The sequence below is a fragment of the Sciurus carolinensis genome, chromosome 14, assembly GCF_902686445.1.
Source record: "Sciurus carolinensis chromosome 14, mSciCar1.2, whole genome shotgun sequence".
NCBI lineage: Eukaryota > Metazoa > Chordata > Mammalia > Rodentia > Sciuridae > Sciurus > Sciurus carolinensis.
Window position 1 is genome coordinate 69,269,697 of NC_062226.1, and position 18,448 is coordinate 69,288,144.

Below are 18,448 nucleotides of genomic sequence, written 5' to 3' on the forward strand. Positions count from 1 at the left end.
TCTGGGAGCATTTGTTTATCAATAGTGGACTCGACTTGTCTCCTCATCTAGAATACATTATTCTGTGGATTCCTTTGTTTTAGATAACCCAAGGTAGCGTTGTGGAGGGTACAGGTTGCATCTACTGAACATTCTGATTTGGTGGCATCTAATGAATGAGGTGTCTTCCAAAGTCAGATATGTCTCCCATCCTATCAGAACCATGTGTTCTCAGGAAACACCATGTATTGAGAGATGAGCAATCCAGAAAACACAATGAGCATCCTTAGTCACATTTAAGGGAATGGGAAGTGATCCAAGACTATGGTAGACAAGAACCAGCTGATGGCCCCTTGCTGGTTACCTCTGCAGAATGCATGGAGTAGTTGGGAGGCAGTTTTTCCAAGGCAACTGGGAGACAGTAGGATCCAGTTTGAAGACGTTCGTTTAAGAGAATTGGCAGCCACTGAAACAGATGATGCAAAGAATAAAGTGGTATTTATTATAGCATATAATTCAGGCAATTTATCTGGCTCACAATAATCAAATGCAACTAAACAATGATTAGATATTGACCAGGTCTCTTTTTGGCAGTCATTTCTGTCCAGTTCTTTGCATTTTAAATTCCCTGACAGTTCCTGAGATGGTAATATCAATGATTTACTGCTTTCAAAGCCAAAGTAGTAGCATTTTTCTTTATAACCAATGTTTGTGTGTGTTGAACATCAATGTTCATTTTACCTTTTATATTTTTAAAGGAATAAAAAAGAAAAAGAGTTAGTTCTATGTGTGAAGCACATATATTAAATTTGGAAAGAACAGACATTGCAATGCTTTTTTTTTTTTAAATGAATATTCTTTCAGTAGCTATCACCAAGTAACTTTCCATTTGTAAAATCTGTCATTTACTAAGTCAACTCATTTCAGCTTTTTCCTATAATCTGGTTTAGCACGTTTTGCTACTTCTGACAGGAATAAAGCAAATGAAAGGAATTTAGTTGTTTATCTCTACAGGGACCTTGGCTGCCCAGCACTGCAGTGTGAATTGGCAAGTTGGAAGCAACTCACTGAATATCCCAGGAGACTTTCTACGGAGGCTCCTTGCTTCTGCTGACAGCTGATATGATAGAAGGTGAATAGGAGGTGGTGATTTACTGTGAGCTTAGCAGGGAGCTTAATTTTCACTTCTTCATAAAAGTCAGGAGACCTGTTTCAAAAGCACATTATACACAAATAACTTTTAGCAAGAAGGATGACTTCTCTGACTATAAATTGCAATGTGAGGGGCCCTTTTGCTCCTGAGTTAGTCTGCGTGGTGTGAGGCCTTTTCATTTGACATTATTCTGCTCCTGAGGGAGATGTCCTTGAGACCAAGCTTGTTATTGGATACACTTCACTTCCATAAAACTGCTCACAAATGAAAGGCTTTGTCAAGGAAAAAGAAATTTCCACATACAATGGAAAAACCCAACAATGTAATCTGAAAAAAGGGGTGAGGTTCAGAGTCCTGCTGTGACTTCTTTTTTCATCTCTACCCCAAGACCAGGACCTGGCATGAGGCTGCTCTCATCAAAGGACTGGAGGAAAAAAAATGAAGGATGCAGGAAAGAAAAGGAAGTCAGTTTTAGTGAATGAGGGAGCCCCAGACACTTTGCTAAGGGCTTCATGCACCTTACCCCATTTAACCCTTACACCAAGTGTGGCCGGTGTTTACATGAAGCATGTAAATGGGTTTGGGTTATCAGGCCAGGATCAAGCCCTATTTCCCATCCTATAAAATGTTAATAACCGTTTAAATACTATTCCATGGTTCATTTTACTCTCATACTTATGAGAGTTCCATTTCTGCTCTGGTGAACTTAAAGCAGGCTCTGGGGCAGGTGAGAAGTCATATACAGAAGATAAGAAGATGAACAAGGACAGCTGGATTTTGCTTCTGGTCACTTCTGGAATCTCAGAGCAAGTTAGAAAATTTATTTCCTTATTTAACCCTATATAATCTCTCTGTATCATATTAGGATTTGAGATTCAAAAAAAAAAGTCAAGTTTGTATTAGATTTTTAAAGATATTTTCTTCTCCCAGTCTTATTTGATAATGAAAAATTTGCATGGCCAAGAGAGTAATGAAACTGGCAAAAATTTCCTCTGTTATTTACATCCTAAATTGTAAAAACTGTCAGGAAGAATCACTTGGGAAATTCATAAAAACTAGAAGATAATGAAATAATCTTGCCGTAAGTTTGGAATTCGGAAATAAACTTACTTATTATGGTATGTAATGGCTGTGTACACTTCCTGAAGAAATTCAGGCCCATTGGACTTTCCAAAGATGACCTGTTCACCAACATAGAATGAACAAAATTAACAGTGACTTTTGGGTATATTCAAATCAACTACCAGGGGGCTAGTAAGACGCTCTGGTTTCGTAGAGCTATATTTTATAAATTAAGGGTGCAGAGTTCTACAACTGACCCAACTAAAGGGACAAAAGAACTGACTATGGGTGTGGTGGCACATGCCTGAAGTTCCAGCGACTCAGGAGGCTAAGGCAGGAGATCATAAGTTCAAAGACAGCCTCAGCAACTTAGTGAGCCCCTAAGCAATTGTCTCAAAATAAAAAAAATAGTGAAAAAAAAAAAAAAAAAGGGCTGCCCAGAGGCTCAGGAGGCTGATGCAGGAGATCATGTGTTCAAAGCCAGCTTCAGCAAAAGCAAGGCCCTAAGAAACTCAGTGAGACTCTCTCTTCAAATAAAATAAAACGAAGGATTAGGGATGTGGGTCAGTGGTTGAGTGCCCCTGAGTTCAAGCCCCATTACCTGCTGCAAGAAAGGGCTGGGGATGTGGCTCAGCGGTTAAGTGCCCCTGGGTTCAGTTCCTCGTACCAAAACAAAAAAACTGACCATGCAGAGAACACTGGCTTCCGAGGGCCTATATTAGTGACCAAGGGACACAAGGTTTGTGAGATTGGAAAACCAGTGTTCTTTTCCCCTTGCCTCATTCCCCAGAGGTCTGTACAACAGGGCAGTCACATACTTCTGTCCCATGAAAGATCCCTGGTCCAGGTTCTTTTTCCTTCCAAAGCTATGGTCTTGGTCATTGGGTGGTACCAATCTCCACTGCACTTGCCCATATATTTAAAGATACTTCCTTGGGTCTTATGAAGCCCTAAAGGCATATGATTTCACACATGGCCTCATCTTCGGACCAAGAAAAAGTTTCTTTCCTGTAGATGTGGTGACCCCTATGCCAGGTGCCAGGGCTTGGTGAGTGGAGAACTGGTGGGAATTTACCCCCACTTACCCCTTGGCTGAGTATCTTGGCTACATGTGGGATCTGCACAACTAACTGTACCTGGTAGCCCTTAGTGGTGACTTGCCAGGGTCCTGGACAGAGAGGACTAAGGGAGTCTTCCTCCAGACACTTTTTATTCCCTTCCTTCCTCTTTCCCTCCTCCTTCCCCACCACTGTTGCAAGAGGACACCTTGCATCAGAAAGATAGGTAGGACTTTAGGAGGAAGACTTTTAAAAGTAGATATTTTAGGAATGAAAGTACTGGGGAAAATTACTTCAATAGAAAAAGGGATATATTATATATCCCTTTAATCTCACTAATTGTCTGCAGACACATCTTTCTATGGAGAAAAACAAAGTGTTGGTTTTTATCCCATGGCTGAAGCTGATGAGGAAGAATCAACAGTAACTCCACCCTCCAACAATAATTGACATCTGAAGGGGAAAATTCCATTAAAATAATCACTCTCTGAACATTGGCCTAGGTACTCAATGAAGAACTCAGTAAAAATTAACTCTAGACCTTATGCATTATATATATTATATATAATATATAATTTTCTTTGGCAGTGTTGGGAATTAAATATAGGGTCTGGTGCATACTAGGCAAGTGCTCTGCCATTGAGCTATACCCTGAGTTCAGAAGAAAGGTATATTACCTGAGTTTTATGACTTATGAAAAATAATTTAAGCTAACCCCCCATCTCATTTGGTAGCAGGTAGTTAAAAAGTACAGATTCTGGCATTTTGACTTCTTTGGAGAACATTGTATTATAGTTTATTATTTGATTTATATTTTGCCTCAGGATGAAGAGCCATCCCCTAAAAGGTGTTGAATGGTGTGCATTTATGATTACTAGGCAGTACTTTATATTTATCAGTAGATTTGGTCTGTTTGCGTAAGTATGTAATGCAGTGCATATATGAAGACATTCAGAAAACATGGTGGAGAAGTTGAACTCATCTCTCTCTCTTTTTCCCCTGGTATTAGGGATTGAACCCAGAGGGACTCTAACAGTTACATCCCCAATCCTTCTGAAAATTTTGAGACAGGCTCACTAAGTTGCTGAGGTTGGCCTTGAACCTGTGATCTTCCTGCCTCAGCCTCCCAAGTTGCTTGGATAGCAGGTAAGCATCACTGTGCCCAACCGAGCCCATCTATTCATATTGTAGGTTATTAGAGTGGTGTGGTCCTATGGGTAGCATGAAAAGACTATGATATTTTTATTCCTCTAAAATGATATGCATTTCTAACACTTCATAGCTCATCATGGAGTAAGTTAGGAAAGAGGCTTTCAATTTAGATTGAGCTTGTTTTCCTGCGATTATTCTTGGAACCATACTGGACTAGCTGGAAAAGCCCCTGGACATAGTGAGTAGAGCTTCCCTAGAAGACAATAATTTGTACATGGATGAGCCCTGGATTCTGCCCATCTGGTCTCACAAGGGAAGTGCCTCTCACCTGCTGTGAAGCAAATTTTACCCCCTATTTACCGGCATAGCGTGGCTAGGATCTTCTCCACACATAAACTGGATTTTTATTGTAATGTTCCGGGCAGATGCTAGTTTGTTAGCAAAGTTCAGTCTCTGTGGGTAGACATAGAGAAGATTTCTGGAAAAGAAAAGATAAAGAACCAATGCATAAGGTCTAGAGTTAATTTTTACTGAGTTCTTCACTGAGTACCTAGGCCAATGTTCAGAGAGTAATTATTTTAATGGAATTTTCCCCTTCAGATGTCAATTATTGTTGGAGGGTGGAGTTACTGTTGATTCTTCCTCATCAGCTTCAGCCATGGGATAAAAACCAACACTTTGTTTTGCTCCGTAGAAAGATGTGTCTACAGACAATTAGTGAGTCTTAATGTCTTGGAATGTTGAAATCTGCAAAGAGGTGATTGTAGATCTGATACACAGATAAAAAGGCAACAAAGGTTTAGCTCATTTTAAACCAAATTCGTGCCCTGACTTTATTCCTTCTCTTTCTATTTTTTTCTTCCTATTCTTTACGTGGTAATTTCCATTTCCTATTGGCATGGTGCTCTGTGTTAATTTAAATTTCCTTCTTGTGTAAGAGGTCAGAACAAACTTCCAAGTCCAATCATTAAATAATGACAACAACATGAGTAATATATTCATTCATTCAATAAGCAACGGATACTAGGCTGAGCATAATTTGCATTATTACTAGTATATTCCACTAAATGTAAGCTCGGGGATTTTTTTTTTATTGTAAACAAATGGGGTCCAACTTGTTTCTCTGGTTGTACATGAAGTAGAGGTATACCATTTTTGTAATCATACATTTACATAAGATGATGTTTGATTCCTTCTGTTATTTTTTGTTTATTCCACCCCTCCTACCCCTCTTTTCCCTCTATAAAGTCCCTCCTTCCTCCATTCTTGCCTCCCTCCCACCCCCCATTATGTATCACCATCCACTTCATTCGTCCTTTGTTTTTTTGGGATTGACTTATCTCACTTAGCATGATATTCTCCAACTTCATCCATTTGCCTGAAAAATGCCATAATTTTATTATTCTTTATGGCTGAGTAATATTCCATTGTGTGTATATATATATATATATATATATATATACATATATATATATATCCACCACAGTTTTTTTATTCATTCATCAATTAAAGGGCATCTAGGTTGGTTCCACAATCTATTGTAAATTGAGCAGCTATGATCATTGGTGTGGCTGCATCACTATAGTATGCTGATTTTAAGTCTTTTGGGTATAGACCAAGGAGTGGGATAGCTGGGTCAAATGGTGGTTCATTCAAAGTTTTCTAAGGAATCTCCACACTGCTTTCCAGAGTGGCTGCACTAATTTGCAACCCCACCAAATGTATGAGTGTACCTCTTCCCCCACATCCTCTCCAACACCTATTGTTGCTTGTATTCTTGATAATCACCATTCTAATCGGGGTGAGATGGAATCCTAGGGTAGTTTTGATTTGCATTTCTCTTATTACTAGAGATGTTGAACATTTTTTCATTTATCTGTTGATTGCTTGTAGATCTTCTTCTGTGAAGTGTTTGTTCATTTCCTTAGCCCATTTGTTGAGTGGGTTATTTTTAATCTTGGTATAAAGTTTTTTGAGTTCTTTATATATTCTGGAGATCAGTGCTCTATCTCAAGTATGATTGGCAAAGATTTTCTCCCACTCTGTAGGCTCTCTCTTCACATTGCTGATAGTTTCCTTTGCTGAGAGAAAGCTTTTTAGTTTGAATCTGTGGATAGGGATTTTTTATCTGATGCTTTTTGATTCACTGATATATCTTCAGCAGCTAGATTAGTGCCTGGGACATAATAGTTGCTAAGTAAACCTATGGTGAATAAAGGAATATTTGCATATTTTTGACGAAGAGTAGTTCTGACTCAAAGAAAGAGTAATAATATTAAAATTTATACAGGATTTATCCTGAGTCAGGTAATATTTTAAATGTTTCATATGTAGAGTTGGGGATGTAGCTCAGCCTAGCATGTGTGAGGCCCTGGGTTCAAGTCCTAGTATCAAAAAACAAAAAGTCAAAATGGATGAAATTGGAGAATATCATGCTAAGTGAGATAAGCCAATCTCAAAAAACCAAAGGACGAATGATATTGCTAATAAGTGGATGATGACACATAATGGGGGGTGGGAGGGGTTAGGGTTAGGGTTAGAGTTAGGGTTAGGGAGGGGGGCAAGAATGGAGGAAGGAAGGACTATATAGAGGGAAAAGAGGGGTGGGAGGGGTGGGGGGAGGGAAAAAATGAATCAAACATCATTACCCTATGTAAATTAATGATTACACAAATGGTATGCCTTTACGCCATGTACAAACAGAGAAACAACATGTATCCCATTTGTTTACAATAAAAAAAAAATTTAAAAAAAAATAAAGTAACTTGGATCCATCCAGCAAAAAAAAACCAAAAAACTACACTGAGATTTTATCTCACTCCAGTTAGAATTGTAGTCATCAAAAATATAAATAGCAATAAATATTGGCAAGAATGTGGGAAAAGAGGAACTCTTATACACTGTTGATGAGAATGTAAATTAGTACAGTTGCTATGAAAATCAGTATGGAGTTTCCTTAAAGGAGTAGGAATGGAACCACCATGTGATTCCAGCTATCCCATTATTTTATATTTATCCAAAGGAATTAAGGCCAGCATACTAAAGAGACACTTGCCTACCCATGTATATAGCATCACAATTTACAATGGCAAAGTCATGAAACCAGTCTAGGTGTCTGTCAACAGATGAGTAGATGAAGGAAATGTGGCATATATACACAATGGAGTTTTATCCAGCCATTAAAAAGAATGAAATTATGTCATTTAGGAAAATGGATGGAACTGGAGAACATCCTGTTAAGTGCAATAAGCCAGATTCAGAAAGCCATTTGCAAAATGGCCACAATTATCCCCTTCCTTGTATTCACATCTGTTGTGAATTAACTGTGTAGTTTTTCCCCTCAAGAGGTGGAGTATATTTCCTAAGCATTTGATTCTGGGATGGCCTTATGCTGTGCTTTGGCCAACACAACACAGCAGAAATAATGCCGGACTAATTCTAAAACTAAGTATCTGCTTGTTTTCTTGGAAACTGCTCAGCTGCCAAGTGAACAATTATGAAAGGACAGCCTCCTAATGAATGATATACCTACTGGAGAAGAGATAGACTTTCTGAGCTGAAGCTGTTCTAGACTGTTTAGCACTGATCTGACCCAGGAACTGAGCACATACTATGTGAGACCTAAAGAACTGCCAAGTTGAAGTCAGCCTAAATTCCCACCTGCAGAATTGTGTGCTAAATAAATGTTTTTGTGTTTAAAACAAAACAAAACAAAACAACAACAACAACAAAAAAACCCCAAAAGTCAAATAACCCCCATAAAACCAAATACTTCACATTTATTAACTTGTTTAATTTTCATAATTATCCTTTAGGTAAGAAGCATTGTGATTGTCATCATAACCACATTATCATCCCCATATTAGAAGTGAGGAAAAAATGAGACACAGAAATATTGAATAACACATGCCAAACTATATGCCTAGGAAATGGCAGAGTCAGGATTTGAGCCAGGCAGCCCGGTGCTCTTAACCATATATCACTCCCCCAGCGAAGTCTCTTACTGAAATGCTAAGAATGGCTTTTCATACTGTGGTACTCTGACGTCTCTCAACAACATGTCTACCTTCAATCTCGGGTCTCATTATTAGAGTGTCAATAGTAAAACAAAGGTTGGTTCTATTGGTGTCATGTCCTTTGGGAAAGTGTTTGTCTTATTCACTCTTGGTCCATCTCTCTCTTAACTTCCAGGCCATATCTTCTCCCCAAACAGACACATTCTTGCCCACAAGGACTTCCAAGATACCAAAACCACCTTTGTGTGGATTGAATACTAGGAGAGGAGAAGGAAGTCCGGGTCACCAGACATTCCACCAGTGAGCGTGGGGTCTCATAATACTTCATAAGGATTTGCATATTAACAGACACCAGGGTTTCTTAACCTGGCCACTATTGACCTTTTGGACTAGATGATTCTTTGTTGTACGGGGCTGACCTGTGCACTGCAGGATGCTCAGCAGCATCCCTAGTCCTCACCTATAGGATACCACTGAGATCTCACCCCACTCAGCTGTGACAACCAGAAATGTCTTCAGATTTTATCAAATATTCCCTGGGGGGTCAAAATCACCCACATTTGAGGACTATAGCCGTATACATGTGAATTTGTACAGTACAGATCTACACAGATATACCCAGCAGATTTCTTCCCTTTCCTACATACACTTAAAATAAATAACTTAGTGGGCCCATATTCAAATACAAAGTATGTTCCATTGGAAAAGTGTGAAGTTAATAGCCAGATATGAGGCAGAAGATGAAAGTTTAAATCTATTTAACCAATGAGGTCTAGGGCAGTCAGAGACTGGAAAACTGAAAGCAAAAGATAGGACCAAATGAGTAGGATGAGTGGACATGCTTCTGATGGACCACATAGTCTACCCTGAGGAAATCATTTAGTATCTGCTGAACAGAGAGAGAGAGAGAGAGAGAGAGAGAGAGAGAGAGAGAGAGAGAGAGAGAGAGAGAGAGAATATGAATGAATGCAGGAAAGAGCGTGAGAGACACCACGTTTCAAAACTACTGGTCATTGTGATATCCCTGTGAAGCCAGGAGGGGCTGGTTGATGCTCAAAATCCCTGTGTTCGGGTTTGGTAAAAGGATGTGAGAGAATTTCTTTTTCAAAATGAATCAGTCTTCAGAATTAAATACATACTAGATTAGGAAGGTTAGAATTGGGAACCAGGCTTATCTTTTCTTTTCACATCCCATAGTCTATCTTTATTTTCAGAGCAAGTTTGAACTTTGTATTGCATAGTATATTTCATGGGCAACTTACCATTACTGAAAGCAAAGAGGCTTATTTCTTTGAGGGTCATAAAAACCTCACCTAGTCTCATACCAGGTATTAATCTGATTCCATTAGCCTGGTGGTCACTGAAAAGTGCATCACAAACTTGTATTTCCCAATCAGTTCCAGGGACCCCCAGGGCTCTGTAAAGTGTTATCAAGTATATAGGGAAGAGGTTGGGAGTGGGAATCACACAACAGTGTGATCAAACACTGTTGGGAAAGACTGGGGTGAATCAAGATAAACAGGCTAGTGTGCATTTGAATGCCCTAGAGTGAGGACGATGGATTTTTTTCCTCAAATGTTTGTTGTTATTGTTGTACTGGGGATGGACCCGGGGTGCTCTACTAAAGAGCTACATTTTCAATCCTTTTTATTTTTTATTTTGAGACAGGGTCTTGTTATGTTGCCCAGGTTGGTTTTGAACTGCTGATCTGTCGCCGCCCGCAGCAACAAACCCACGGATATTTGTTACCGTTTGCAGCAACAATCGCGCGGGTATTTATCGGAGGTGGGCTGGAAATAAACTACTTCTATTCCTGAGCTGCTTCCTTGCTTGCTTGCTTATTCTCTAGCTTATAGAGGAAGAGAGGCTTTGAGAGGGAGAAAGACTTTGCTTAGAGGAAAAGAGAACTTGCTACGCTTTCAGAGATCTACTTCTTCTTAGAGTTCTGCTGCTTCTTCTAAGAGGTGCATCCTGCATCCTGCGAACTAAAGGTGCGTGCTAGAGGTGCATGCTAAAGGTGCTGTCTATCAGAGGTGCTTCTTAGTGGTGTGTCCCGCATACTGTGATCTGTGATCTGCAATCTGCGATCTGCAATCTGCGACCTAGAGGTGTGTTCTTAGTCTTCCGCTCTGCAATCTGCCATCTGCCTTCTGCCTTCTGCCTACTGCTTTCTGCTTTTTGCCTACTGCCTACTGCCCGCTTATATTCCCTCCAGGAGGCGGAGGGTAGGGCCATGCCAGTTAAGCGAAGATCAGACGAAGAGCCAGCTGCCCAATCACGGTAAAGGTCAAAAAGAGCAGGCACGAGCAGGAGCATTCGGGAACTCATGTGCACACGCTGTGTGCGTGGACTCACTTGAACACGGCCTATGATAGAGCACCTGAGTGTGTTTATGTTAACCAACTTCCTCACCGCCGATGTGATCAAAACAACTTCTGGCTGGCTGCCAGGCGCCATCTTGGCGTAGTTCGCATGGCATAGCCCCCAACACTGCTCCTTTTGTCTCAGCCTCTCAGGTTGCTGGGATTATAGTTGTACACCACCGTGCCTGGCTCCCCAAGTGTTTTGACCTCAGAACTCAATTCATTTGTTTATTCTTTCAAAATGTATTTCACACATTTAATATTCTTAGAAATCACTTGGAAAAACATTGAAATAAATGTATCTGGCTACAGAAGAACATCCCACATTGGGGAAGGAAAAGCCATAGCATAAGGATTCTCTCCTCAAACATCATGCTCAGTAATGAATGCCCTCAGATATTCAAGAACAAAAACAATATTTGGAACTGTCAAGAACATAAAGGAGCTGGGCATGGTGTGCACTCCTGTAGTCTTAGGTACTTGGGAAGCTGAGGCAAGAAGATCTTGAGTTCAAGGCCAGCCTCAGCAACTTACTGAGACCCTGTCTAAAAAAAAAAAAAAACAAAAGTACATAGACAAGTAAGTAGCAGTTCCTATTTTTCATTTAACCCAGTATCTCTAAATTGGGAGACTCACTGGAGGCAGAATGGGGTGACTGTGCTGGGAACAGTTTGAGTTGCTGTAATCTTGTGGTCTTTCTGGGTTCTTTGCACAATGGTATCATTGCCCTGATGTGGCAGCAACTGGCACAAGCTTTCCCCCTTGATTTCTGGCCTTGGCTCCCAGCTCTTTCTAGTTTCCATCTTGTCCTTTCGTTGGACTCTTTTAATAGGCTCATTACTGGCTGCATTGACCACTTACATTCAAATGAAAAAGAAGATAAATGTGAGGCAACAGTTTCATCAAAAGGAAGTGAATTTAAATGGCAGAATACTCAATGAGCATCAAATATCAGTTAAGCATAGAGGCCCTACCCAGGAAAGCAGGTAACAGGCTGTGACAGATGAAGATGCTGCAGTTGAGAGGCTTGAACTCCAACTTTTTAGGATGACTAAACTGAGGCCCTCAAGGTAAAGTGTCAGCTCACTCTGTGGGTCAGCCACAACCAGTCACAGGGTTCAGAGCAATGCTGGTTCCACTGTACCTCACAGCTAACTCAGCAGCACCCCCAGATCTTGCTCTGTCCACGTAACGCAGCCCAACCCTGATGGCAGGAGACGGAGGAGAACACAATTGCTATTGGGAGTGGATGTGGGGATAGTGATGGATGGCAGAAGAGTTTACAGTTGGGGTGTGGGATGCATGTGGGGTACAGACCTCTCTCTGCCCATTGCTTGATCTTGTTCATCTCCACTGCTGCCACTCAGACAAGAGAGCTAATGTTCATTTGAGCACCTGTGGTACTCCTCCTTTGCCTCTTTTAGCTGTATGGCCTTGGGCAAGTTACTCAGCCTTTCCAAAACCCCAATGGGACTGATCATAGCTCCAACCTATAGACTATAGAGGGCCTTAATGAGCAAGAGCTTAACAAGGGACAGCTATGATGATGATCATTTCCCCCACATGGCTGATAAGTTAGGTGCACTCCACTGTGACCCCACACTGTCCCTGTCTCTCCACTCAGACCACTGCCATGCTTTCTTAATTGCCTAGGACTTCTACCCTTGCTCCTTATAATCTACTCCTTTTGTACTGGTGAGAAGGATTTTTCAAAAATGTAAAATAGGTTGTGTCAGGTACCTGCAAGAATTTCTCAAACTCATTGTTACAGGTCCTACATCATCTGCCTCTTGGAAAATTCTTAGACCTTCTCTCATCACTTTTACACACTGGCCTTTTTTAAGACCAAGGTCATTTTCAAACTACTCCCACCCCAAGGTTTTCATCCCTGCGATTCCTGGAGCTCTCCCCAGGTCTCTAAATGATGGGCTCTTTCTCATCTCTTGGTATTCAGCTCACATCCTCACAGGTCTCTCCTACCATTAACTGGTCCACTCCACTCTCTCTCATTACACCCTCTCTCTTCTCTTTCACAATTACATAATTATCATATATACACATATGATTATGAAAGCAAAATAAGAAAGTACTGTGTGCCAATCCTGAATAACCAAAAGTACAGAAAAAGCATAAAGAAGAAAATGGCCACCACTCAATGACCCCCTGCACTGGGAAAAATCACTGTTAAAACTTTAGAATATTGCCATTAGTCTCTTCCTCTATACATTAAATCTCTTTACTGGATATACAAAGCTTTATTTTATTTTTGTGTTACTTAACATTGTTCAATTATGATATTTTTCCCAACATGACTAAATAGTCTTATGAGTGTTTGGGTATGAGGTGTTCCCTAGAATCTCCTGTGTAAATGTAGGAATATTCAGAGGGGAAATGACTGAATTGTGAGAGCTGTTACCCATCAGTTCATCCTGGTTGGAATGGACTGGCAAGGTGTTAACTGTAGGCAGGTGGGGTGGCTGGAGGAGGTGGGTCATGATATGCTATCTCAACTTGGGCTCAGAGCAATGGAGTTGGCCATTTATGGCCTAAGACCTCTGAAACTATGAGCTCCAAAATAAACTTTCTCTCCTCTAAGTTGTTCTTGTGAGATATTTTGGTCACAGCAATACAAAAGCTAACTAAAGCAAGTCTTTTTTAAAAAATTTATTTATTTTTTAGTTGTAGATGGACACAATACCTTTATTTTATCAGATTTTATGTGGTGCTGAGGATGGAACCCAGGGTCTCACACATGCTAGGTAATAAGTACTTCACCACTGAGTCACAACTGCAGCCTTTAAAACAAGTTTTAATAAAAATTATTTTAATGGCTGCATGATATTCCATAATATGAATGTGCCATAATTTATACTACCTCTGAAAATAGGCATTTAGATTTTTTCCTTTTTTTTTTCAATTATAAAATGGTCATGAACACTTTGTTTTTGCTCCTCTGCAATGCAGCATACTTTTGGAAGAATATGTCTAAATTCTGTTTTGCTCAGTTTCTTAATCTTTGAGTTAATTGAAAAGACACCAATCAACCTTGCTTTAATGCTGTTGGTTGGAGGAATAATGAGCCAAAGTTTGTAAAAATGCTTTGAAGTAGCTAGATGAAAAGGGCTGTGTAAATCACAGCAGAAGTAGCCCTGCCAGACTGGATAATCAGGTTGGCTGTCACCACACGTGTCCTAGGCCCCATATAGGGGGTACCGTGACCCTGTCCTACACAACAGCAACTCAGTCAACAGTTTAGCATGTTGTTTCTGAAGGGGCTGCTAGCTCCTATATTCCACCCTCACCAGCACAGGTAGTCTGCTCTGCCCAGGCTTCCTGCACTTTCTATGGAGCATACAGCTGCAAGGAAACTTCAAGAGAGTCTAGTCCCACATCTCTTTTTGCAGGTCATTATCAGAAAAGTTGGATGACTTTCCCTAAAATTTTTTTGAGATGCTTTTCCTAGGGATCACCACTTTTTTTAATTGATAAAAATACTAAGTAATAGGTTTTGTTAAACTGGCATCCTGTTAAATAACAAGTAGAAGAGAATAGTAATGTTTTCTCTTGGGAGGGAAGATCTGCCTGCAAAGTCAGTAATCCACAGTGCCTAAACCAGATCAGAGTAATTATTAACAACCTGATAAACAGGCTCTTAATATTTTATATTTGATAAATGAAATGCCTCATATTTGCCACAGAAAAATCCTAACAATAACATTATCTAAGGATTTGTGAGTTTATAGCCCATACCCTAAATATGAATCACTTGTTATGACAAAGTTATTCTGAAAGTCTTTAGTAACTACAGGTCTAGTCCATGAACAAGGCATTTAGGATAATCTTATCTTTCCCTAAATGTGGCCCAAAATGGTTTTCTTCAGTCATATGTACCATACATAGAGAATGGGACAGTTAGTAGTCATCAGTAATCAACTTCTTTCCAGAATTCTTTAGATGGCTTCTCTTGGTTAAAAACTGTTTTTGGAAACTCTATTTTTTTTTTCTCTCACAGATTCAGCAACACACCCTCAACTTATTTTTATTGATTGATTTGCCAGAGTATGGGGATGGAACCTATGTCCTATGGGATGCTAGGTACTGTTCTACACTGAGCTATAATAAGTGCTCAACTTATTTTTAAACTGTTATAAAGGAGCAGGTCTTGGGGATAAGTGTGGAATTCAGTTATTCTTTCATCAAATTGTGGACCAAACTTATCTGTTTGGGGACCCTCTTTTATTTCCTTAATCTAAACCAACCTCAAAATCATTCAAAGTCACAATGCAAGAAACATTAGTTTGGCTTATCCTAAGTTTAGCCTCATTCAGTGTACAGAAACAAGGGAAAAAACCTATCCCTGTCCCTTATTCCCAAGATGACCACCATGTGCTTTCTCAGGGACTTCCATAGCTTGGAGCAAGTGAGCTATAGCAAGAAAGCACACCAGTCCCCAGTTTAAGCAACTGGACACTTTGAACTGCTCTGCAGCTGAGCTTCTAGCGCAGTCAGCCAGAACAGAGAGAAAGAGCAGAATGCCTTAAGAGGAGAGCTGAGCAGATTGACAGGAAGAACAAAGGCCTCTGTCAGCAGTAGCCAACCTCCCAGCATCAGCGAGGTGCAGGGATGAGGTACAGGGAGAAATTTAATGAGAAAATGAAGCTGCTGGAGCAGAAGTTGGAGAATGCTCAGTTCTTCAGGGCAGATACTTTCTGTGATGAAAGGGATGGACGACTATGATGAGTAGACATTATTGATCATTTGAGTTGACCTTATTTTAGCAGAATAAGCCACAGGGGGTAAGAGAGTCATGATATTGGGGGTTAATTCTTTTGTGAAAAAAGCCTGGTTATGAAGGGTGGAGGTGCAAGTTAACCCCATGATGCAATGTTTATGTGTCTTCCATTCTTGGTAATGGCAACTTAAACCATGTTTTAAATGAAACATTTTTTTCTGTGTCACCCCACACCTGCCAAGGTAAATGGGGTACCAATCAGTTGTGTCATAAAACCAGAAGCCTAGCCCTCTGTCCTCTGAGAATATTTCAATACAGGGCCTTGGAAATACCAAAGAGAGTTAAGGAATTAACTGTAATTGTTCAAGAACAAACAACCCTAGGTACTTCTGTTTTGTGTGTGTATCTCTTTGAAAGTAGGACTGAAGGGAGTTAAACGCCTTATGCTCTCAGCGCAAACTTGGAAGATAAAATTTTTATATCTGACAGGGCTGTCAATACACAAACACTGAATATGCACGAAAGGTAAACATTAGAAGACTGTGTGGGGAAATAAAAGAGTGGGTTTGATTTTGAAATGGAATAGGTATCGATTTTAGTCTTCTTGCTGAAATTTCAATGAACAGTTTGCAACAAAGTCATACTAACAAATACACACTTAAAAAAAAGAAAAAAAGAAAAAGAATTGCTGATTTTGTGGCCTGTTGAATATCAGTAGGGCCTGTAATTGAAGTTGCTTTTATACCAGAAGAGATGGGTTTGTATGGAGATGTGTCATCAGTGGCCCTAACCAAGGAAGACACTGGGTCCTTTGAAACACTGCAAAATGCTCCACATATACAAGGAGAACTAATCAATTTCCTCACCTGTACTAAAAAGGGTTTGGATTTAGTCTCAACGTAAGGATACCTGAGAACTGCTTTGTAAACTGCAAAATACACAGATTCGGATGATCTTATGAGGATTGTGTCCAACAGCGGAGTGGATTTTAAAACGTATCTTCAAACATTCTGCTGAATTGTGAGATATTAATGTATATTACTTAGAGAACTGATCCATCTCTGGGGATTTCCCTCTCTGTTTTTTAGTTTCTCTCAATGTCTAATGCTTTCTCTGTGTCTTTATGTGTGTTCTCTTTGTCTCTCTTTCAGTTTCCCCAGTCTCTGTGTCTTCTGGTTACCAGCCCCTAGGTTAACATGTTGCATTCCAGAAAATGGTGAAATAAGGGAGCATTCAGAAGTCCAGTTCCATTTGTCACTGAAATTCATTTTTTACCAGTTAGTTAGCAAGTGTTGGACAAATTTCTACTCTGAGCTGGGATTGGGTTGTGGGTGGGACTTTAACATTCACGATGACAAGCACAGAGCCTAGGACCTATGGACATCTTAGGATTCCATAAAAAAGTCTGAGACCCCCAAAATTATTAGCTATAAAACATGAAAAAAACCTTAAAATCAGAATTAATGAATTTTTAATTAAATGCTTTTTTTAATGCAAAATTTCATCAGTCAATGACAAGACTACTAATTTTAACTTGCAATTAAAAAAAAATTCTCCCTAGTTTGTAGACTGCTACAAAATTATACGTAAAGTGCATTTAATAAATGAGGACGTAGGCACATGTTTTAAATATGTTTTAACATGTTTTAAATATCATGTAGTCAGGTGCTTCCAACTTAGAGAAATCTTAAAAAAAAATCCTTGGATATGGATATTGGAAAAGGGGGAGAGAATAAAATACCAGAAAAACTAGTTTTTATATTTGATTAATTTTCTCTTTTTTTGGTGCTGGGGATTGAACCCAGGGTTGCTTAACTACTGAGTCACATCCCCAGTCCCTTTTATTTTTATTTTGAGACAGCGTCTCACTAAGTTGCGTAGGGCCTCACTAAGTTGCTGAGGCTGGCTTTGAACTTGTGATGCTCTTGCCTCAGCCTCCTGAGCCACTGGGATTACAGGCATGCACCACCATGACTGGTTTTGTTAGTTTTCTGACAGCCTGAGACATTTGTGTTGGTTTAGTAGCATACTACTAGTGATATGCACTGGATTAAAGGAGATGGGCTGGTAAATGAGCACCTGGTTCTCCTAATAGTCCACCACTGCCACAGTCCTACACATAAAAAGCTTTCTATTTTCCTCAACCTAACAAGTTTGGCAATTTCAAAGTAATTTGTTTTTCTTTACTTGTGTTTTAAAACTCTCCCTCTCTAGTCTTTTTTTTTTTTTTTTTTTTTGCAAAGACAGAGTGAGGGAGCTGATGAATTATTTTCTGCAGTGGAAATGCAGCAAAACCAATTGTACCAACAAACAAGATGATTTCATTGGAAAAATACCGAAAAGGTCAGTGCCCTTTACTCTCTTCAGCAGTTTGTTGGCAACAAACTGATTCTATCAGAGTGAATCTCAAATGGCTACTAATAGCAATAAGATCTTAGAGTTACCTGGTGTTTTTTCCTTTAGAATTCAAAAGAAAACTGCATATCTAGATATATTTTTTCAAGGTATTTCAAGGCAATCGGCTGAGGAGGTGATTTTAATTTATCACACATATTTCACTGCCAGGAAAGTCTATTTTAGATACAGTAATAAAAATAGCTAATATTACTTTATTCTATTTGCAGGCACTGTTTCTAAACACCTATGACAGATACCTAGCCTCATTGGGTTCATGAGAGAGTAAAGGCACAGAGAGAGTACATAACCTGCCCAACTAACACAGCTAGCAAATGGTACAATGCAATTCAAATCCAGGTGCTCTGAGTTAGACCCACCTACTTCTAAGAACAGTGTCTTTGGTCAACAATCAGATCCACCAGAAGTTTATGCTAATGTGATCTTAAAATATTTATACTGACTAAAAAACATCCCCCCTAAACAAACTATAAGATTTAAAAAAAAAAATAGATTTGAAATTGCTTAGCACTAAGATG

The 18,448-nt window shown here is 39.6% G+C and overlaps 1 protein-coding gene across 2 annotated transcripts in view; it reads right to left on the minus strand.

The window, feature by feature from the left end:
- Positions 1-18,448, minus strand: part of Dock8 (dedicator of cytokinesis 8) — a 218,614-nt gene that overhangs the window by 78,618 nt on the left and 121,548 nt on the right. For both annotated transcript variants that reach the window (XM_047524520.1, XM_047524521.1), the window contains 4 exons: positions 4,765-4,882; positions 2,243-2,313; positions 1,048-1,186; positions 344-445 (listed from right to left, as the gene is read on the minus strand). In XM_047524520.1, the coding sequence (XP_047380476.1) occupies positions 344-445; positions 1,048-1,186; positions 2,243-2,313; positions 4,765-4,882 (430 nt within the window). The remainder of the gene's footprint in view (positions 1-343; positions 446-1,047; positions 1,187-2,242; positions 2,314-4,764; positions 4,883-18,448) is intronic.